This window comes from Dryobates pubescens, chromosome 10, assembly GCF_014839835.1.
Source record: "Dryobates pubescens isolate bDryPub1 chromosome 10, bDryPub1.pri, whole genome shotgun sequence".
Lineage (NCBI taxonomy): Eukaryota > Metazoa > Chordata > Aves > Piciformes > Picidae > Dryobates > Dryobates pubescens.
The window spans coordinates 30,420,093-30,434,881 of NC_071621.1; the positions used below are offsets into that span (position 1 = coordinate 30,420,093).

At 42.9% G+C, this 14,789-nt stretch overlaps 1 protein-coding gene across 1 annotated transcript in view; it reads right to left on the bottom strand.

Moving 5' to 3' along the window:
• The window catches only part of CEP126 (centrosomal protein 126), a 58,217-nt gene extending 44,524 nt beyond the window's left edge, over window positions 1–13,693 (bottom strand). Inside the window, exons 1-4 of the mRNA XM_054164519.1 lie at window positions 13,395–13,693; window positions 11,937–12,062; window positions 3,717–3,862; window positions 1,746–1,866 (exon numbers count right to left, since the gene is read on the bottom strand). Of these exons, the coding sequence (XP_054020494.1) occupies window positions 1,746–1,866; window positions 3,717–3,862; window positions 11,937–12,062; window positions 13,395–13,693 (692 nt within the window). The remainder of the gene's footprint in view (window positions 1–1,745; window positions 1,867–3,716; window positions 3,863–11,936; window positions 12,063–13,394) is intronic.
• Between the last annotated feature and the right edge of the window lie 1,096 nt (window positions 13,694–14,789).

Sequence of the window (14,789 nt, forward strand, 5' to 3'; positions counted from 1 at the left end):
TATAAATAATCTTTTGAGACTCTCAGCTCTTGTTCACATTTGGTTACTAGGTGTGGTGGGTTGAAGTTTCCCATCACATTAACTTAGCACAAACTGCAAAAGAATATGAATGAATTTAATCTCCTTAGGAAATCAGGTTACAGAAATGGAAATCAGGTGAAGAATACACTATCATTATTACAGAAGAGTGATTTGAAAAAGTAAACAAATAGAATATGGATTGACAGAAATGTTGTACAGTAAGGAATGGAAAGTGATTTGAAGAAGTCCTGAGACAAAAATGTTAGCCCCTGAGGCACAAGGAGCAGTTGAAGAAAGATGAAAAATAAAGGAACAAATGAACAAAGGGAAGAAACACTGAGCTCCTATCCTCAACCACAAGTGAAATGAGACAAAGTATCAGCAACTTTGAAACAGGGTTCAGAAACCTGCCCCTTTCTTGCTGTTATTTCAACTTGTATTTATCGGGTAGATTTTTTTGCTGGTTTTTATGGCTCAAATCCTCCTTTACTATGTCAATCCAGAGCACAAGCTGCAGAACTACATGCATGTTGACTCTCAGATACTGCATTTAGCTTCTAAGAGGTGTGAAATATTTTTGTATTTGTCCAGTTTATTGCCTATGCATTAATCAGTAGCAGACATGCAATCAAACTGAATATTAATGTCATAATGAAGAATACTCTGAAGCTCAAAAGCAGGGAGATCTCTTTTAGAGAGAATTTATCTCTATTCTGAACATCTGCACATTTTACAGCATGCACAAAATAATGAAGATAATAGTAATAAAAGCATCAACAACAACAAAAACCCAAACCACCCAAACCAAATAAACCAACCAGGTAGTGATAGGACTAGGGGGGATGGAATGAAGCTGGAGGTGGGGAGATTCAGACTAGATGTGAGGAAGAAGTTCTTCACCGTGAGAGTGGTGAAGCCCTGGAATGGGTTGTCCAGGGAGGTGGTTGAGGCCCTGAAGTGTTTAAGACCAGGCTGGATGAGGCTCTGGCCAGCCTGATGTAGTGTGAGGTGTCCCTGCCCATGGCAGGGGGGTTGAAACTAGGTGATCCTTATGGTCCCTTCCAACCCTGACTGATTCTATGATTCTATTCTATGAACCCTGGACTGTTAAAGAGATAAGAAAGTAGGAAGGGGGTAATCAGAAGGAGTATCAAACACAGCAGCATGAAGAAACATTCTGTGATAAGTCAAGGTATCTTAGAAAAAGTCCTTGTGTGTCATATAAATCAAAATTGCAGGCAAAATGGTTATCAGGATGCTCAAGATAAATCTGGAGGATGAGAAGTTTAGAGGAATGACAACTGGAAAGAAGAGAAGATCATAGGATGAATGCACAAACTAAGCTACCCTGGAAGGTCAAAAGGAAAAAATCTGGATGAGAATAAGAAATATTCTAGGCAGAATACCTTATAATTCATATTACAGCAGATGGCTTATAACCATGACAGTCTGAATCAAGTTACAACTGAATGTGGACTAGGTTAGCCCTGACTATTCCAGAATTCCATGGAAGGGAAAAGGTTTGTGTCATCTCCTCTATTGTTTTACCAAATGGACACAAACAACTCAAGATGTTTCATGTTTCATTGGAACACTTCACAGAAATGCTTTCTTTGCCATGAGAGAAATGGCCCACAGTTTCTTAAAGAGAAATTTTCTGTTGTTTATTGAAGACACTAAGCAATTCCCTTCCTTTGATCATCAGAGTAAACAGAAATGCTTACCTGATGTTGGTTTTGGTTTTGCTGGGCAAGTACAATCCTGGTGTTACAACTGCTCCTTTAATTTGCACAAGGGCTTCTTCTAACTGAAAAGCTGCTTTTGTCTGGTCTAGAGGGATTAGAGTGAAAAACACAATGGAATAAAGTATTAAAAAATAAAATAAATTGAATAATTTACCATAAGTGGTTTGCTTAAGTTTCTGAAGTTTGGAAGCCTAATTCTAGACTGTTGCAATAGCTGAGGCTTCTCTAGTTCCTCTGGAAAAAAAAATCTCCAGTCTGCTTAGGTGTTTACAGTACTACATGTATTCAGCAGCTTTGCTATTTCTTTTGAGATGGCTCTGTTGAAAAGAAGGAGGAGGTTAAAAAATCCAGTACTAACTTTGTTTGCACTAAGCCAAAGTTATGACTTGTAGATATTTTATAAAGTCCAAAGTGTAACTTAATAACTGAATCAGTGGAGACAGAAAGAGTTCAGAGAGTCACAAGGTGTTGTCGCTTTCAAGTAAGCAAAAGTAGGGTAGAAAGTGGCAGAGGCAGAATTGCTGTAAAGGAAAACCAAGGAAAAAAATGTGATTGCTACACAGTCTGGGCTGTCAGTAGAACTGTGAAGAAGCCCGAGACCAGTACTGTTCTATTTTGTTATTTTAATCTGACATGTGATCTTGAAGTCAGAGACATTACCTCACAGCTGGCCCAACTGCAGTTGGGAGAGTAAATCTGTTAAAGAATACCTAAGTAATATACCATATCTTAAGAGTTTCAACACTGGAAAGTTGACTGGAAATCAGACTTGGCTGATGCTGTTAGAAAGTCCTGCCAATGTGCACTGATTCCAAGAAAGCAGGAATTGAGCTGAAGTGATCATTACTTCCCAGCAGAGAGAGAACAGCTTAAAAAGCTGACTAATTCAGCAAAAGTTATGTAATACATTAACATATGCTGGGACTCTTTTCCCTTAATGATAAACAAAATGCACATTCCTGCATATTTCATATTCAAGGGTTCAAATGCCACACTCGTTTTACTATACAAGTAACTTGTAACATGTCACATTCAGCTATGAAAGATAAGTACACTGCAGAGGAAAAAGGGAGATAACTCAAGAAGTCACAACATCCTAAGGAGGTGATGTATTTACTGTGACCAGAATATCAGAGTGGCTGGAGAATGGCCAGGCAGAAAGGGACCGGGGGGTACTGGTTGATAGTAGGCTGAACATAAGCCAGTAGTGTACCCAGGTGGCCAAGGCCAATGGCATCCTGGCCTGGATCAGGAATAGTGTGGCCAGCAGGAGCGGGGAAGTCATTCTGCCCCTGTACTCAGCACTGCTTAGGCCACACCTTGAGTCCTGTGTCTAGTTCTGGGCCCTTCAATTTAGGAAAGATGTTGACTTGCTGGAACATGTCCAGAGAAGGGCAACAAAACTCATGAGGGGTTTGGAGCACAAGCCCTATGAGGAGAGGCTGAGGGAGCTGGGGTTGTTTAGCCTGGAGGAGGCTCAGAGCAGACCTTATTGCTGTCTACAACTACCTGAAGGGAGGTTGTAGCCCAGTGAGGGTTGGTCTCTTCTCCCGGGTGGCCAGCACCAGACTGGCCATTGGAATGGGCTGCCCAGGGAGGTGGTGGAGTCACCATCACTGGAGGTGTTTAGGAAAAGACTGGATGGGGTGCTTGGTGCAATGGTTTAATTGATTAGATAGTGTTGGATGATAGGTTGGACTCAATGGTCTCAAAGGTCTTTTCCAAAATGCTTAATTCTATTCTATTATCATATTTTACAATATACTTTTTTGGAAGGGGAAAAAAAGGGGTTTTTTAGTTCCTTCTACCCAAATTTGTCATATATATGTCAAATCTGAGCTTATTATGATCTAAGTTTTGCTTATATGAATTCAATGAATTTGAGTGAAATCAGTTGTTGTTTGCCTCCATAGTGGTTAATGAATAATGGTTACATTTTAATTTACAAACCTATTTGCTTGTACTGAGAACAAGGCCGATGAGCACGCTGGAACTTATCAGTTGCTTCCTGCAGTTTAATTTTTCTCTGCTGCAGGATTTGTTGTCTAATTTTTTGTTCTTTTTCTTCTTCTTGCTTCCGTCTTTCTTCAAAGGCTCTGTTATTGAAGAAATACAAGAAGATGGTCCTGATGTGTTCTAATTACATTTGCCAAAAATTAAGTAGCTTGCTTATTAATCTGCAGGTTTAGTACAAAAGCTTGCTTGTCCATAAATTAAATGCTACAAACTTCAGCACAGCTGGATGTAAATGGGACAGTGGGTGGTGAAGAGGAGACACACTGTAAGATTTTTATTTTCAGCCTCAACCACAGATTTGAGTCTTTCCTATATGTGAATTAACATGAAGATTTAACTAGTTCTTGTCACCAATGTGGCTTTCACCAGAGTCTTTACCAAATAAGTGTGTCATGGTGGGCAGATGAATAGAAAAGGTAAACTGCAAATGCTCCGTGCGTGCACCTTTCATGGCAACAGTTTAAGAGCTGTTAGTCAGAAATAACACACAGGGACTACAGCTTTCACCTATAAGTATGTAAGAGTTGGTATCAACTTCTAGTTGTTGAGAAGATTCCAGAAAGACAGGCAGATTAGTAGCACAACATGGGATAAGAGAGTAATGTGAAACTAGAATAGGATAGGATAGGATAGGATAGGATAGGATAGGATAGGATAGGATAGGATAGGATAGGATAGGATAGGATAGGATAGGACAGAACAGGTTGGAAGAGACCTTCAAGATCAACACATCCAACCTATCATCCAACCCACCTGGTCAACTAAACCATGCAACCAAGCACCCCATCAAGTCTCCTCCTGAACACCTCTAATGATGGTGACTCCACCACCTCCCCAGGCAGCCCATTCCAATGGGCTATGACAGAATCAGTTGTTTATATGAAGTATGTTAAATGTGTCCTTCTACTACCTGGAAAGCAAACAGGCTTTAATCAAAACCAGCTGTAATCACAAAGCTTTCCTTTGGTAGGCACAAGCTTGATGAAGCTATATGGAATTTTTAATTCCTGCTGACAAAATCATCAATTTTTAGTTACAAACTTAAACCAGCTCCTTGAGCAAAACACATCCAGTAAATTTATTGTCATGCTGCCTATGTAAGCATCTCATATTTAAATAATAATTTTAGACTAACAAAAGGGTAGCTTAAGACTAGACATAAGGAAGAGATTTTTTACAGTGAGGGTAGTGAAACACTGGAACAAGTTGCCAAGAGAGGTGGTAGATGCCCCATCCCTGGAAACATTCTATTCTTAATAAAGTGACACTGTAAAATTAACACTCTTCAAGTTAAATTTCTAAAGTCTCTTATGCAAGGGTCACCACAGCTGGGAGCTTCCCATCCCTAAGGTTCTTTGTGTGTTAGAAATGTGATTTGGCAGGTCTCTAGTACACTAAGTAGGTTCCCACTCCCGGCCTCCATTAGAGGAAAGGTAGTAATGTTTAACTATATGCTGTGTCTCTCATCTCAATAAGACACCCTCTCATAACTTTAATCACTTGCAGTTGCTTCGTAGATCTTTTTGCTTCATGGAGCAAAGATGCTCCTTAACAGAGCTACTCCTTAACTCAAACTATTTTAATTACTGTTCCCTTTGCTTTTCAGGGAACAAGTTCAAACTGAAGTATTCCACTTGACCCTCCCCTAGTCTCCATTCACTGTCTCGCCTGTGAAAACAAACAAAAATAATTTGACATAGTCACTTTTTATTTTAGAAAGTCTGAAATCTGTAATTGCACAATAGTGAAAAATAGGAAACCTGCCATCTAATTCCCAAGTGTACAGCTTTACAGGAATATCCACTTTAATCCACTTGGCAGCCGGAGCGTAGCAGGAGGAGACATAAGGAACTTTCGCTGGTTTGAAAATTCGTGCATAGTTGCCAAAAACACTGCAAGTAATGACTGAGATTTCCCAGTTTTAGGGACAAATTATTACACTTCATTAATAGAAACTGAAGACAAAATAGATACTGGTTTTTAAAAAGTGGAAATGCACTCTCAACAGATTCCATGCAGCTGTTCGAACCTTCAGTTACAAAGACAATTCCTCCCATCACTACAAGGGTACCTGAAAACTCCTCCCCATATCGTAAAGGAAAACTGGAAGCTGTGTAACAAATGATCTTACACTCTTCGACACTATCAATCATAAGCTCAAGAAAGACTGGTGGAGCACATGGAAAGGAACAAGTAAGAACTGATAATGAAACATGCAAAAGTATCCACTGCTTTCAGTAATGTATGTGGCACTCTGGATTAATGGTCTCCAAAGTCAGAAATCAGAATGCCAGTGAACAACCAAAGTACTGGGGTTTGGAGCACAAGCCCTGTGAGGAGAGGCTGAGGGAGCTGGGGTTGCTTAGCCTGGAGAAGAGGCTCAGGGGAGAGCTTATTGCTGCCTACAACTACCTGAAGGGAGGTTGTAGACAGGCGGGGGTTGGTCTCTTCTCCCAGGCAACCACCAACAGAACAAGAGGACACAGTCTCAAGCTGTGCCAGGGGAGGTTTAGACTGGATGTTAGAAAGAAATTCTTCATAGAGAGAGTGATTGCCCTTTGGAATGGGCTTCCTGGGGAGGTAGTGGAGTCACCATCACTGGAGGTGTTTAGGAAGAGCCTGGATGAGGCACTTGGTGCCATGGTTTAGTTGATTAGGTGGTGTTGGATGATAGGTTGGACGCGATGATCTTGAAGGTCTCTTCCAACCTGGTCTATTCTATTCTATTCTATTCTATTCTATTCTATTCTATTCTATTCTATTCTAGTCTAGTCTAGTCTATTCTATTCTATTCTACTTCTACTTCTACTTCTACTTCTACTTTGGAAGTACATTCCCTTCAGAAGGCTCCAGATGTCCCAGTTGCAATATTCCTCACAACTGTCTTGGATCACAAGAACTGCTGAGACTACATCCTGCCAGGTATACAGACGGCACCTTGTTTTAAGAACCTGTTTACTACAAAGGACATATGCTACACTTTCACAAATCCAGGTGAATTCCCACAATTCAAGGTGACTCTTCTGCTAGAGATGAAGTTATTAAACTCTAAGGTTTTAAATAAAGGGTAAGACAGATGATTGACTTATGCAAAGGTCATGGTAGGGCCAAAGGAGCCCAATGGAATGGGCTGCCCAGGGAGGTGGTGGAGTCACCACCCCTGGAGGTGTTCAAGAGGGGATTGGGCATGGCACTTGGTGCCATGGTTTAGTCATGAGGTCTGCAGTAAGAGGTTGGACTTGATGATCTTTGCGGTCTCTTCCAACCTTGGTGATTCTGTGATTCTGTGAAGGGAGAAAAGCATGTAGCCAAAACCAGAAAAAATCTGCAAATGACTCTATCCACATGAAACATTTTATTGCAATTTAGTTAAAATTTCACAGGAACTCAACTTGTTCATACAATCCAGAAATTAGAACTAAAAAGAAGTAGAACTAGAGTTCATTGTCAACTCTCAATATTCCTGTATTTCACTCACACTAAAATCTGATACAGAAATCTGCTATATTCTACATCTTTATCCTGACTAAAGAAATAGGAAAATCACAAGAGAGGAATCAGACCTGCTTATCCTGCTAAGTACTTTAGACATGTTATTCTTGATCCCCTTAATATTTCTAGAAGCTGCCCAAGAAGGCCTTTACTTAAACTGTAGTTGTTGAATTCAGACTTGTGGGAAATTCTACAGCTCTGCACCTGGAGTAATTCCAGAGCATAACTCCAAAAAGGAAAGTGCAAATTCTGACTGAGTCTGCATGTATTTATTTTTAAAACGATTTGGGAGTATGACTTAGCTGCACTCTTCCACATTCCTAATAACTGGCACAAAAACCCCACCGTTGTTCCATTTAGCTGGAAATGGGCAAATCCAAAAGCTGATGCAAGAGGCCTTTTTCACAGAATTAACCAGGTTGGAAAAGACCTTCAGGATCACCAAGTCCAAGCTATCACCCAACATCATCTAATCAACTAAACCATGGCACTGAGTGCCTCATCCAGTCTGGTTTTAAACACTTCCAGGGATGGTGACTCCACCACCTCCCTGGGCAGCCCATTCCAATGTGAAGAATTTCTTCCTCACATCCAGCCTAAACTGCAAAATTGTTTTAGAATCACAGAATTGTCAGGGTTGGAGGGGACCTCAAGGATCCCAGCTCCAACCCCCCTGCCATGGGCAGGGACAGCTCACACCAGCTCAGGCTGCTCGGAGCCACATCCAGCCTGGCTCCAGAAACCTCCAGGAATGAGGCCTCCACCATCTCCTTGGGCAACCCGTGCCAGTGTCTCACCACCCTCCTGGGGAAGAACCTCCCCCTAACATCCAATCCAAATCTACCCACTTCCAGCCTTTTTCCATTCCCCCCAGTCCCATCACTCCCTGACACCCTAGAATTCCCTCACCTGCCCCATTTCCCCCCTTTTCCCCCCTCAAACCCAGAGCACCTGGGCCTTGTTGGAGTCTCCTCCCACCCCAGGTGTGGCTACTTGGCCCTCCCCACCCACTCCCCTTTTTAATCCCCCCCAGGAAAGGCAGCAGCCCCAAGCTGAGCCCATCTGGGCTGAGGATCCTCCTCTCATCACTGGTGAGTCCTTATGGTGCACACTGGGTGGTGGTGGTGGTGACAACAAAGGCCGGGGGGCCTGCTGGCCCCCCGGCTAGGTAGGGCAATGATTGATGATTCACCACAACTCATGGTGATCATCACTACTTGGTTTGGATTAAGGCACGATGGGGACAAATTTAAATGTAAAGAAATGCATTAAAGATATTCAGTGAAGCCCCCCTCATTAACTTCTTGAGCTCATAAAATGTAAATTGTGACACCCAGGTGCATTATGTAAAATAAATAACTTTACAAATGCACATTGACATCTTGCAGAAAAAGAGTGAAAGCAAATGTTTGTTCATCCGCTCCCCTTAAGCCACCAGCTTAGGTTTGTATCACAGATGTAATACTGGCAAAAGGGTATGTCTTTAAGATGGAGAGTTAGCAGAAGAATTTCCTGAGTGCTGTTTTTTTAACCCAGTTTTTCTGTCTACTATAAACAACCCAGCAGTGCAGCAGTTTTTGAAACAGCTGCCAAAACGTTTATAGTGAATTTGGAACACGAAACTTAAAGTACTTACCAGTTTCACATATACAGACATTCTGTGGAAGGCATTTTTATGTTAAAAACAGCATGACTAGATGGTGGAACTATTTCCTGGTGAGTTTTATTAAATTATCTTCACAGTGAAATGATGGATGCCACATTCCCAGGTGGACTAAATGCTTACTACTGCCTTGGATGAAAATAATAATGATTAAAAAAAAGGAATATATACAGAGCACAGGGAATGCTATGAAATGAACCTTTTGGAACTGAGTTGGTATTACTCAGCCATTGCCATCACATCTGCAATCCAGTGCACAGTAATCTTATAGTTGAGGTAGTAAGGTATTTGTATAGTTGCTGACTGGAGCAAGATCAAGGAAAGGCTAGAATGGGGTGTCACACTCAAAATCTCCTTCATGAACAAAAAGGAAACACACCTTATAGCCTTGAAAAGATCTGTGGATGTTGCCTATACATCAATTATTCTCTTTAAGTGAGATAGTTACCTGGACCATAGCAATACCTATTAACTCTATTCCTTCGTCTTCATTAATTATCACATGCTGAATACAAAAGGACAGACCCAAATTGATGTAAGGACTGACCCTTAAAATTCTGTCAGGGCTCATAGAGGTTTGACCTCCAAAATGCCTCAAAGGTTCACAAGAGGGTTGCTGGCAAAATCCATCAGCCATTCCGCTCCAAATCTTGTTCATAGGCAAAAAATAAGCACACCTTCTACAAAGCCAAGACTTTTCAGCTACCATAATTCCAATCTTAAGTCTAATTATTTTTAATCCAGATATAACTGTTCCCAAAAGAAACCCCCAAAATACAGTTAGAATACTTCTATATGGAAGAAACCTCACTGATAGCTATAAACCATCTTGAACTGCTATTCACACATTGAGGTTTCTGCCCTTTTTCCTCTGCATCCCATTTTCATTCTGGTGGTGCTGGGATGATGCTGTCAGCATCTGAGTCCCTTCACCAAGAACATGATGTTCACGTTAACAATTTCTGCTTCTTCACCTCAGGCTCTACTTGAGAATTCCTTTTGTATTTGCTAGCACTCTTTTACACCTTTGCTCTTCATCAGCTCTACAGTACATCTAAATGTTCAATACTCGGTGCTTTTTACACATATTGCATACCATTCTTTTGTTCTCTGTTTCTCCTAAAGCCAGTATTGTCAGATGTGGGTCTGCATTTCTTTAATGAACTATCAGTGAGTTGTTTATGTTGTGGGGTCTCCAGTACCAAGCCTATGCCCAATCTTTTATCGTTCCCTGCCTGTTCTCAAGGCCTTTGCTATCACATCAGGCCTGTATTTCCCTACACTACCACTTGTTACTGCTATGTATGTAGAACTACAGTAAAAAGACAAAGGCAAAATAAAATAGCCACATACACCTTGCCAATTAGAGGAATTGCTGTTGCAGCAAAACAAAGCTGCAGGCAAGTCAAGATAAGGTCAGAGAGCCTGGCAAATGTCTGCGCTGAGGCCTTGCAAATTCAGCACAATCCTGTGGCTCTTACCAGAAATGGCATTTCAGGTCTACAGTGAGCACTACTTTTCACTTTTACTCTGATGTAGAAAGCAGTACAAAATTATTAACACACTGCCCTCTCTCTTTGCATGCTAGAATTTTTCTCTTATTTCTGGCACTAGACTTCTTTTACTTCTCTATCAATAACACTGAGTAATTTAAATAGCTTTTACTAAATCAAAGATAATCAGCCAGCAGGTGGAGCACAAAGCTTGTGCAGATGTTGAAAATAAACTATTTCTGAGAAAAGAATGGGAATACATTGGAAACTGATATAAACTGGGAAAGCATTTCCTTCCCCAATTACAACAGATGGGTTACCTATTCAGATTTCAAGGCAATTCAAAATGCTAGATCTAGATAGCTGGCTGTAAGGCTTACTTAAAAATGCACAGAGACATTTGCATTTTTACAATGAACCAACTACCTGCAGCCAGTAACATCACAGTGCAATGGGATGCACATTTGGCATTGAGCAGTGACAGCAGGAAGGCTGCAGTCCTCAGCAAACTGGCAGCCAGTGTTTAGAACATAGTGAGGTATATAAACACAAAATGTGATATATCCTATTCATTTGCATCAAGCATGTGCTTAGTCAGTAGCTTTTATTTCCAGAATGCTGTTATTTAAACAAAATATCTGTCAGCTACTGCCCTAGAGCATATTTAATCTCTGATCTTGAAATTGCAGTGAGACAATAAAGGAATTACTTTCTTGATAGGCTGGTGGTTTGGTCTGTGGAGGTACTGCTGTTAACATGAAACTAAAGAGCTTGGTCACTACAACAGAGGAAAAGAAACTGATGGCATCAGATAGGAAGATGGGTTCCTCTAACTATTCACTTCTGTATGCACATACTGGAGACAGCCCATCAAGTGCCAAAATACAGAATAACCATCATTGGAGGTGTTCAGGAGAAGACTTCATAGGGTGCTTGGTTGCATGGTTTAGTTGATTAGGTGGGTTGGATGATACGTTGGACATGATGATCTTGAAGGTCTCTTCCAACCTGGTTAATTCTATTCTAACCCTGCACTAGAAAGACTGTGCATTGTGTGTATCAGGAAGTGGGAGCACAAAGCCCCACCATGCAGGGAAGGCTGTGCAGCTGCTGTGTCATGCAGATGGAAAAGCACATGCTTCAGAAGGCAGCGACAGCTGTCTGCCTGCTGACCTGCTCTGTACACTGGAATGCCTTTCTGGTACACCCACTGAAGCTAACAAAACCCAGAAGAACACTCGAAATGCAGATCAGAGCCACAAGATGAAACTGCTACTTACCTTTACTTTGTACAGTACAGAATTAATGAGTACATCAGAATAATGTTCTTTTTAGATTGTATTTGTCCTATAGCAAGAAACTGGGTTGCTGAAACTTTTCAGCCTAGATTCCTCTAGAAGAAAGCCATGAGACTAACAAACTGAACATGCAAACAGTAGGAATATATTGAGCTGTCTCAAGGTTTTGACTTTTTCTTTTTTTTTCCATAAGCTCCTAGTCACTTACCTTCTTCTTCTGTTTGTCTCTAACAAATATTTCTGTGCCCTACTCCGGCATATTTTTTGATCTTCTTTCAGTGTCCGACGTTCTTCTTCTAAATCCCATCCAAAATGAAATGTTAAAGCTCTATCTCTAGTATTGTGTTATGGACAATGGAAACTGTACCAAACAGCTCATTAGAAGAAACAATCACCTATGTGACTGTATATACTTTCAGGGAAAGGGTAAACTTTATCTGTGAGATATAAAATGCTGATATGCCTGATGCTTAGCACAAGTGCACAAGAGTTGGTCCCAAAACAATATATTGTAGTCATAACTAACTGTATATTATGTAGAAAAAAAGTGTAATTGTATTTTGCTGTTTACACTGATTGTAACAGAGGCCTTGCACTCGTATTTCAGGGTCTCAGCAGATGAAAAGTGTCCCCTTTATGATGTTTATTTGAAGAGAGAGCTATCTGTTGCTATCTGAATCTGTAACTGTATGGGGTTTGGATGAGCTGGAGTTCTCCCCACATCTTTCATAGTGCAGTGTTTTGTAGTGATAGCTGGAAGGGTGTTGATAACGCACCAGTGTTTTGGCTACAGTTGAGCAGGGCTCGCACAACACCAAGGTTTTTCCAACATTCCCTCCCCAACAGTAGGCTGAAGTGTGGGCAAGATTTTGGGAGGGAACACAGCCAGGCCATCTGACCCAAAATGACCAACAGGATATTACATACCATATGACATCAGCTCAGATATACAAGCTAAGAGAAAGAAGGAAGTAGGGGTCATGCATTGATGGTGTTTGCCCCACCCTGAGCAATTAAGTATACTGAAGCCCTGCTTCCTGGGAAGCAGTTGGACATTATCAGCTAATGGGAAACAGAATACTATTTTTGTTTGCCTTTGCTTCCACATGTGGCCTTTGTTTCCACTTTTGCCCTATTAAACTGCTCCTCTCTTGACCCATGGGCCTCTTGCTCTATTCCCCTCTCCCTGCTACTTCTAAGATGGGGAGTGAGAGAGCAGCACCTGGCCCCCTAAGCCAGGGCCAAACCACCACAATAACATAGGGGTACATGCATCACAGGAAAAATGTTTCAATAGTAAAACCAGCTTCCTCCACCAAGATTTAGTTGTTTACACTGAAATTCATTGATGCCACTGAATAAATGCTTTCCACAGAGCAAGATCAGACCTGCCTCTTGTCACTAACGATTTAAGTAGCAGTGTGCAGGTGAATCTTTGAACTTGTCAGTATTACTTATACTGAAGAAAATAAGGGTCCTCAGGTTAGGATGGGAAATAGAACTCCCAGTGCAGTATCTGGAGTTTGAAGAAAACCTCTGAAGTTGCCCGAGAAATCAAATTTTCTACAGCAGTTTAAAAACTGCACCGCATGTTTCATTTGAAGCTACCCCAGTGGCAATCCCTGACCACGGGGCTGGGCAGGGGCGGTGCCACAGCTGCCCCTACCCCATCGCCCCCCACGGACTACCCCCGCAGCTCCGTGGTCTTATTCGCCACCTTTTCAGGGCGCAGACACCCCCGCCCCGGCTCTCTGCAGAGAGGCCATTCCCGAGGCAGGTCGCTTGCGGGCCGCGCACACTGCCCGCTCCGCTGCCCGCCTCGACAGCTCGCCCCAGCCTCTCACGATCGCCCGAGACTGCGGAAGGATACACAGCACCGTTCGGCCTCCCGGCCGCGCAGTCCCGGAGGCAGCTGGGGGCGTTTTGCCCCCGTGCCGCCCCGTCAGACTTCTCACTTGGCTCCATTCAGCGCCCTGGGCCCACCGCCCCCCTCAAGGAGTGCGCCGCTGTCCGTGTCCCTCAGCGCCGCTCTGGGCGTGCTGTTGCCATCGTAGCAACCGGAGACGCCGTCTCCTTCGCAACGGGGCGGGGCCGCGGCTGAGGGGGAGCGACAGGGGAGCGGCTGAGGGAGCTGCTACGGGGGTAGTAGGGGAGCGGCTTAAGGGGACCGTGGGGACCGCCCGCCGGGACGGCGAGGGAGCGGCTGAGGGGGCTGCAGGCAGTGCCTGAGGGGCTGGCGGTGGCGGTTTGGCCGACGCTGCCTTTACTAGGCTTCAAACCAGGCACGAGGAACAGCGCGGGTACGGTCCGGTACGGAGCGGTCCCGCCGGGCGCTCCGTCGGGCCCCGATCCTGGGGAGCCCGGCCCAGGGTAAAAGTGAGATGTCGATACTTCGCTCAGCCGCAGTGCCGGGCACCCTCCGCGCCTGCCCTGCTCTTCAGGGAGCGCGCTGCTGCGCTCCGTGTTTGTCTCTCAGCGGGGTCTCCACCCTCTCCCCACCCTCTCTGCGCTCGTATCAGTAACAGGACACCGTTACAACGAAAACCGAGCACCAAACCATGTCCGAACAAACAATGTTTCTCCTTAGCTTTGTACGGCAAACGAAACACCGCCCAGAGTCCCTTTGCTGCTTGTGGCGCTGCGGGTGCGTGTTAGACGTGTTGACGGTGAAGATTTGGAATTAAGAGGAAAAAAAATTAGTTATTTCCCCACCCCCCCACCCCCATCTCAGAGTGAAGAAAAGTCAATGCAAACAAACCCCAAACCAACCAACCAACCAACCAAAATAAACAAACAAAACAACAACAAAATTATAGAAAAATATGAAAAGTTGTCTTGGTTTGAGTTAGAAAAAAAAATAGTAAAAAGTATACAAAAAAGTATAGTCACACAGAGTAAAAAAAAAAGTTCTGACTATTGCAAAACTTCTATTTTTTTTCATTCAGGCAAAGCAGGGCGTTGGCTTGGGATACTGCCATGCTTTGGATGAGCTGTCAGCAAAAGGCTAAATACCTTGGTGATTTCCTGGTGAGACGTTTCTTGGCTGTTCCATTTAAGCTTA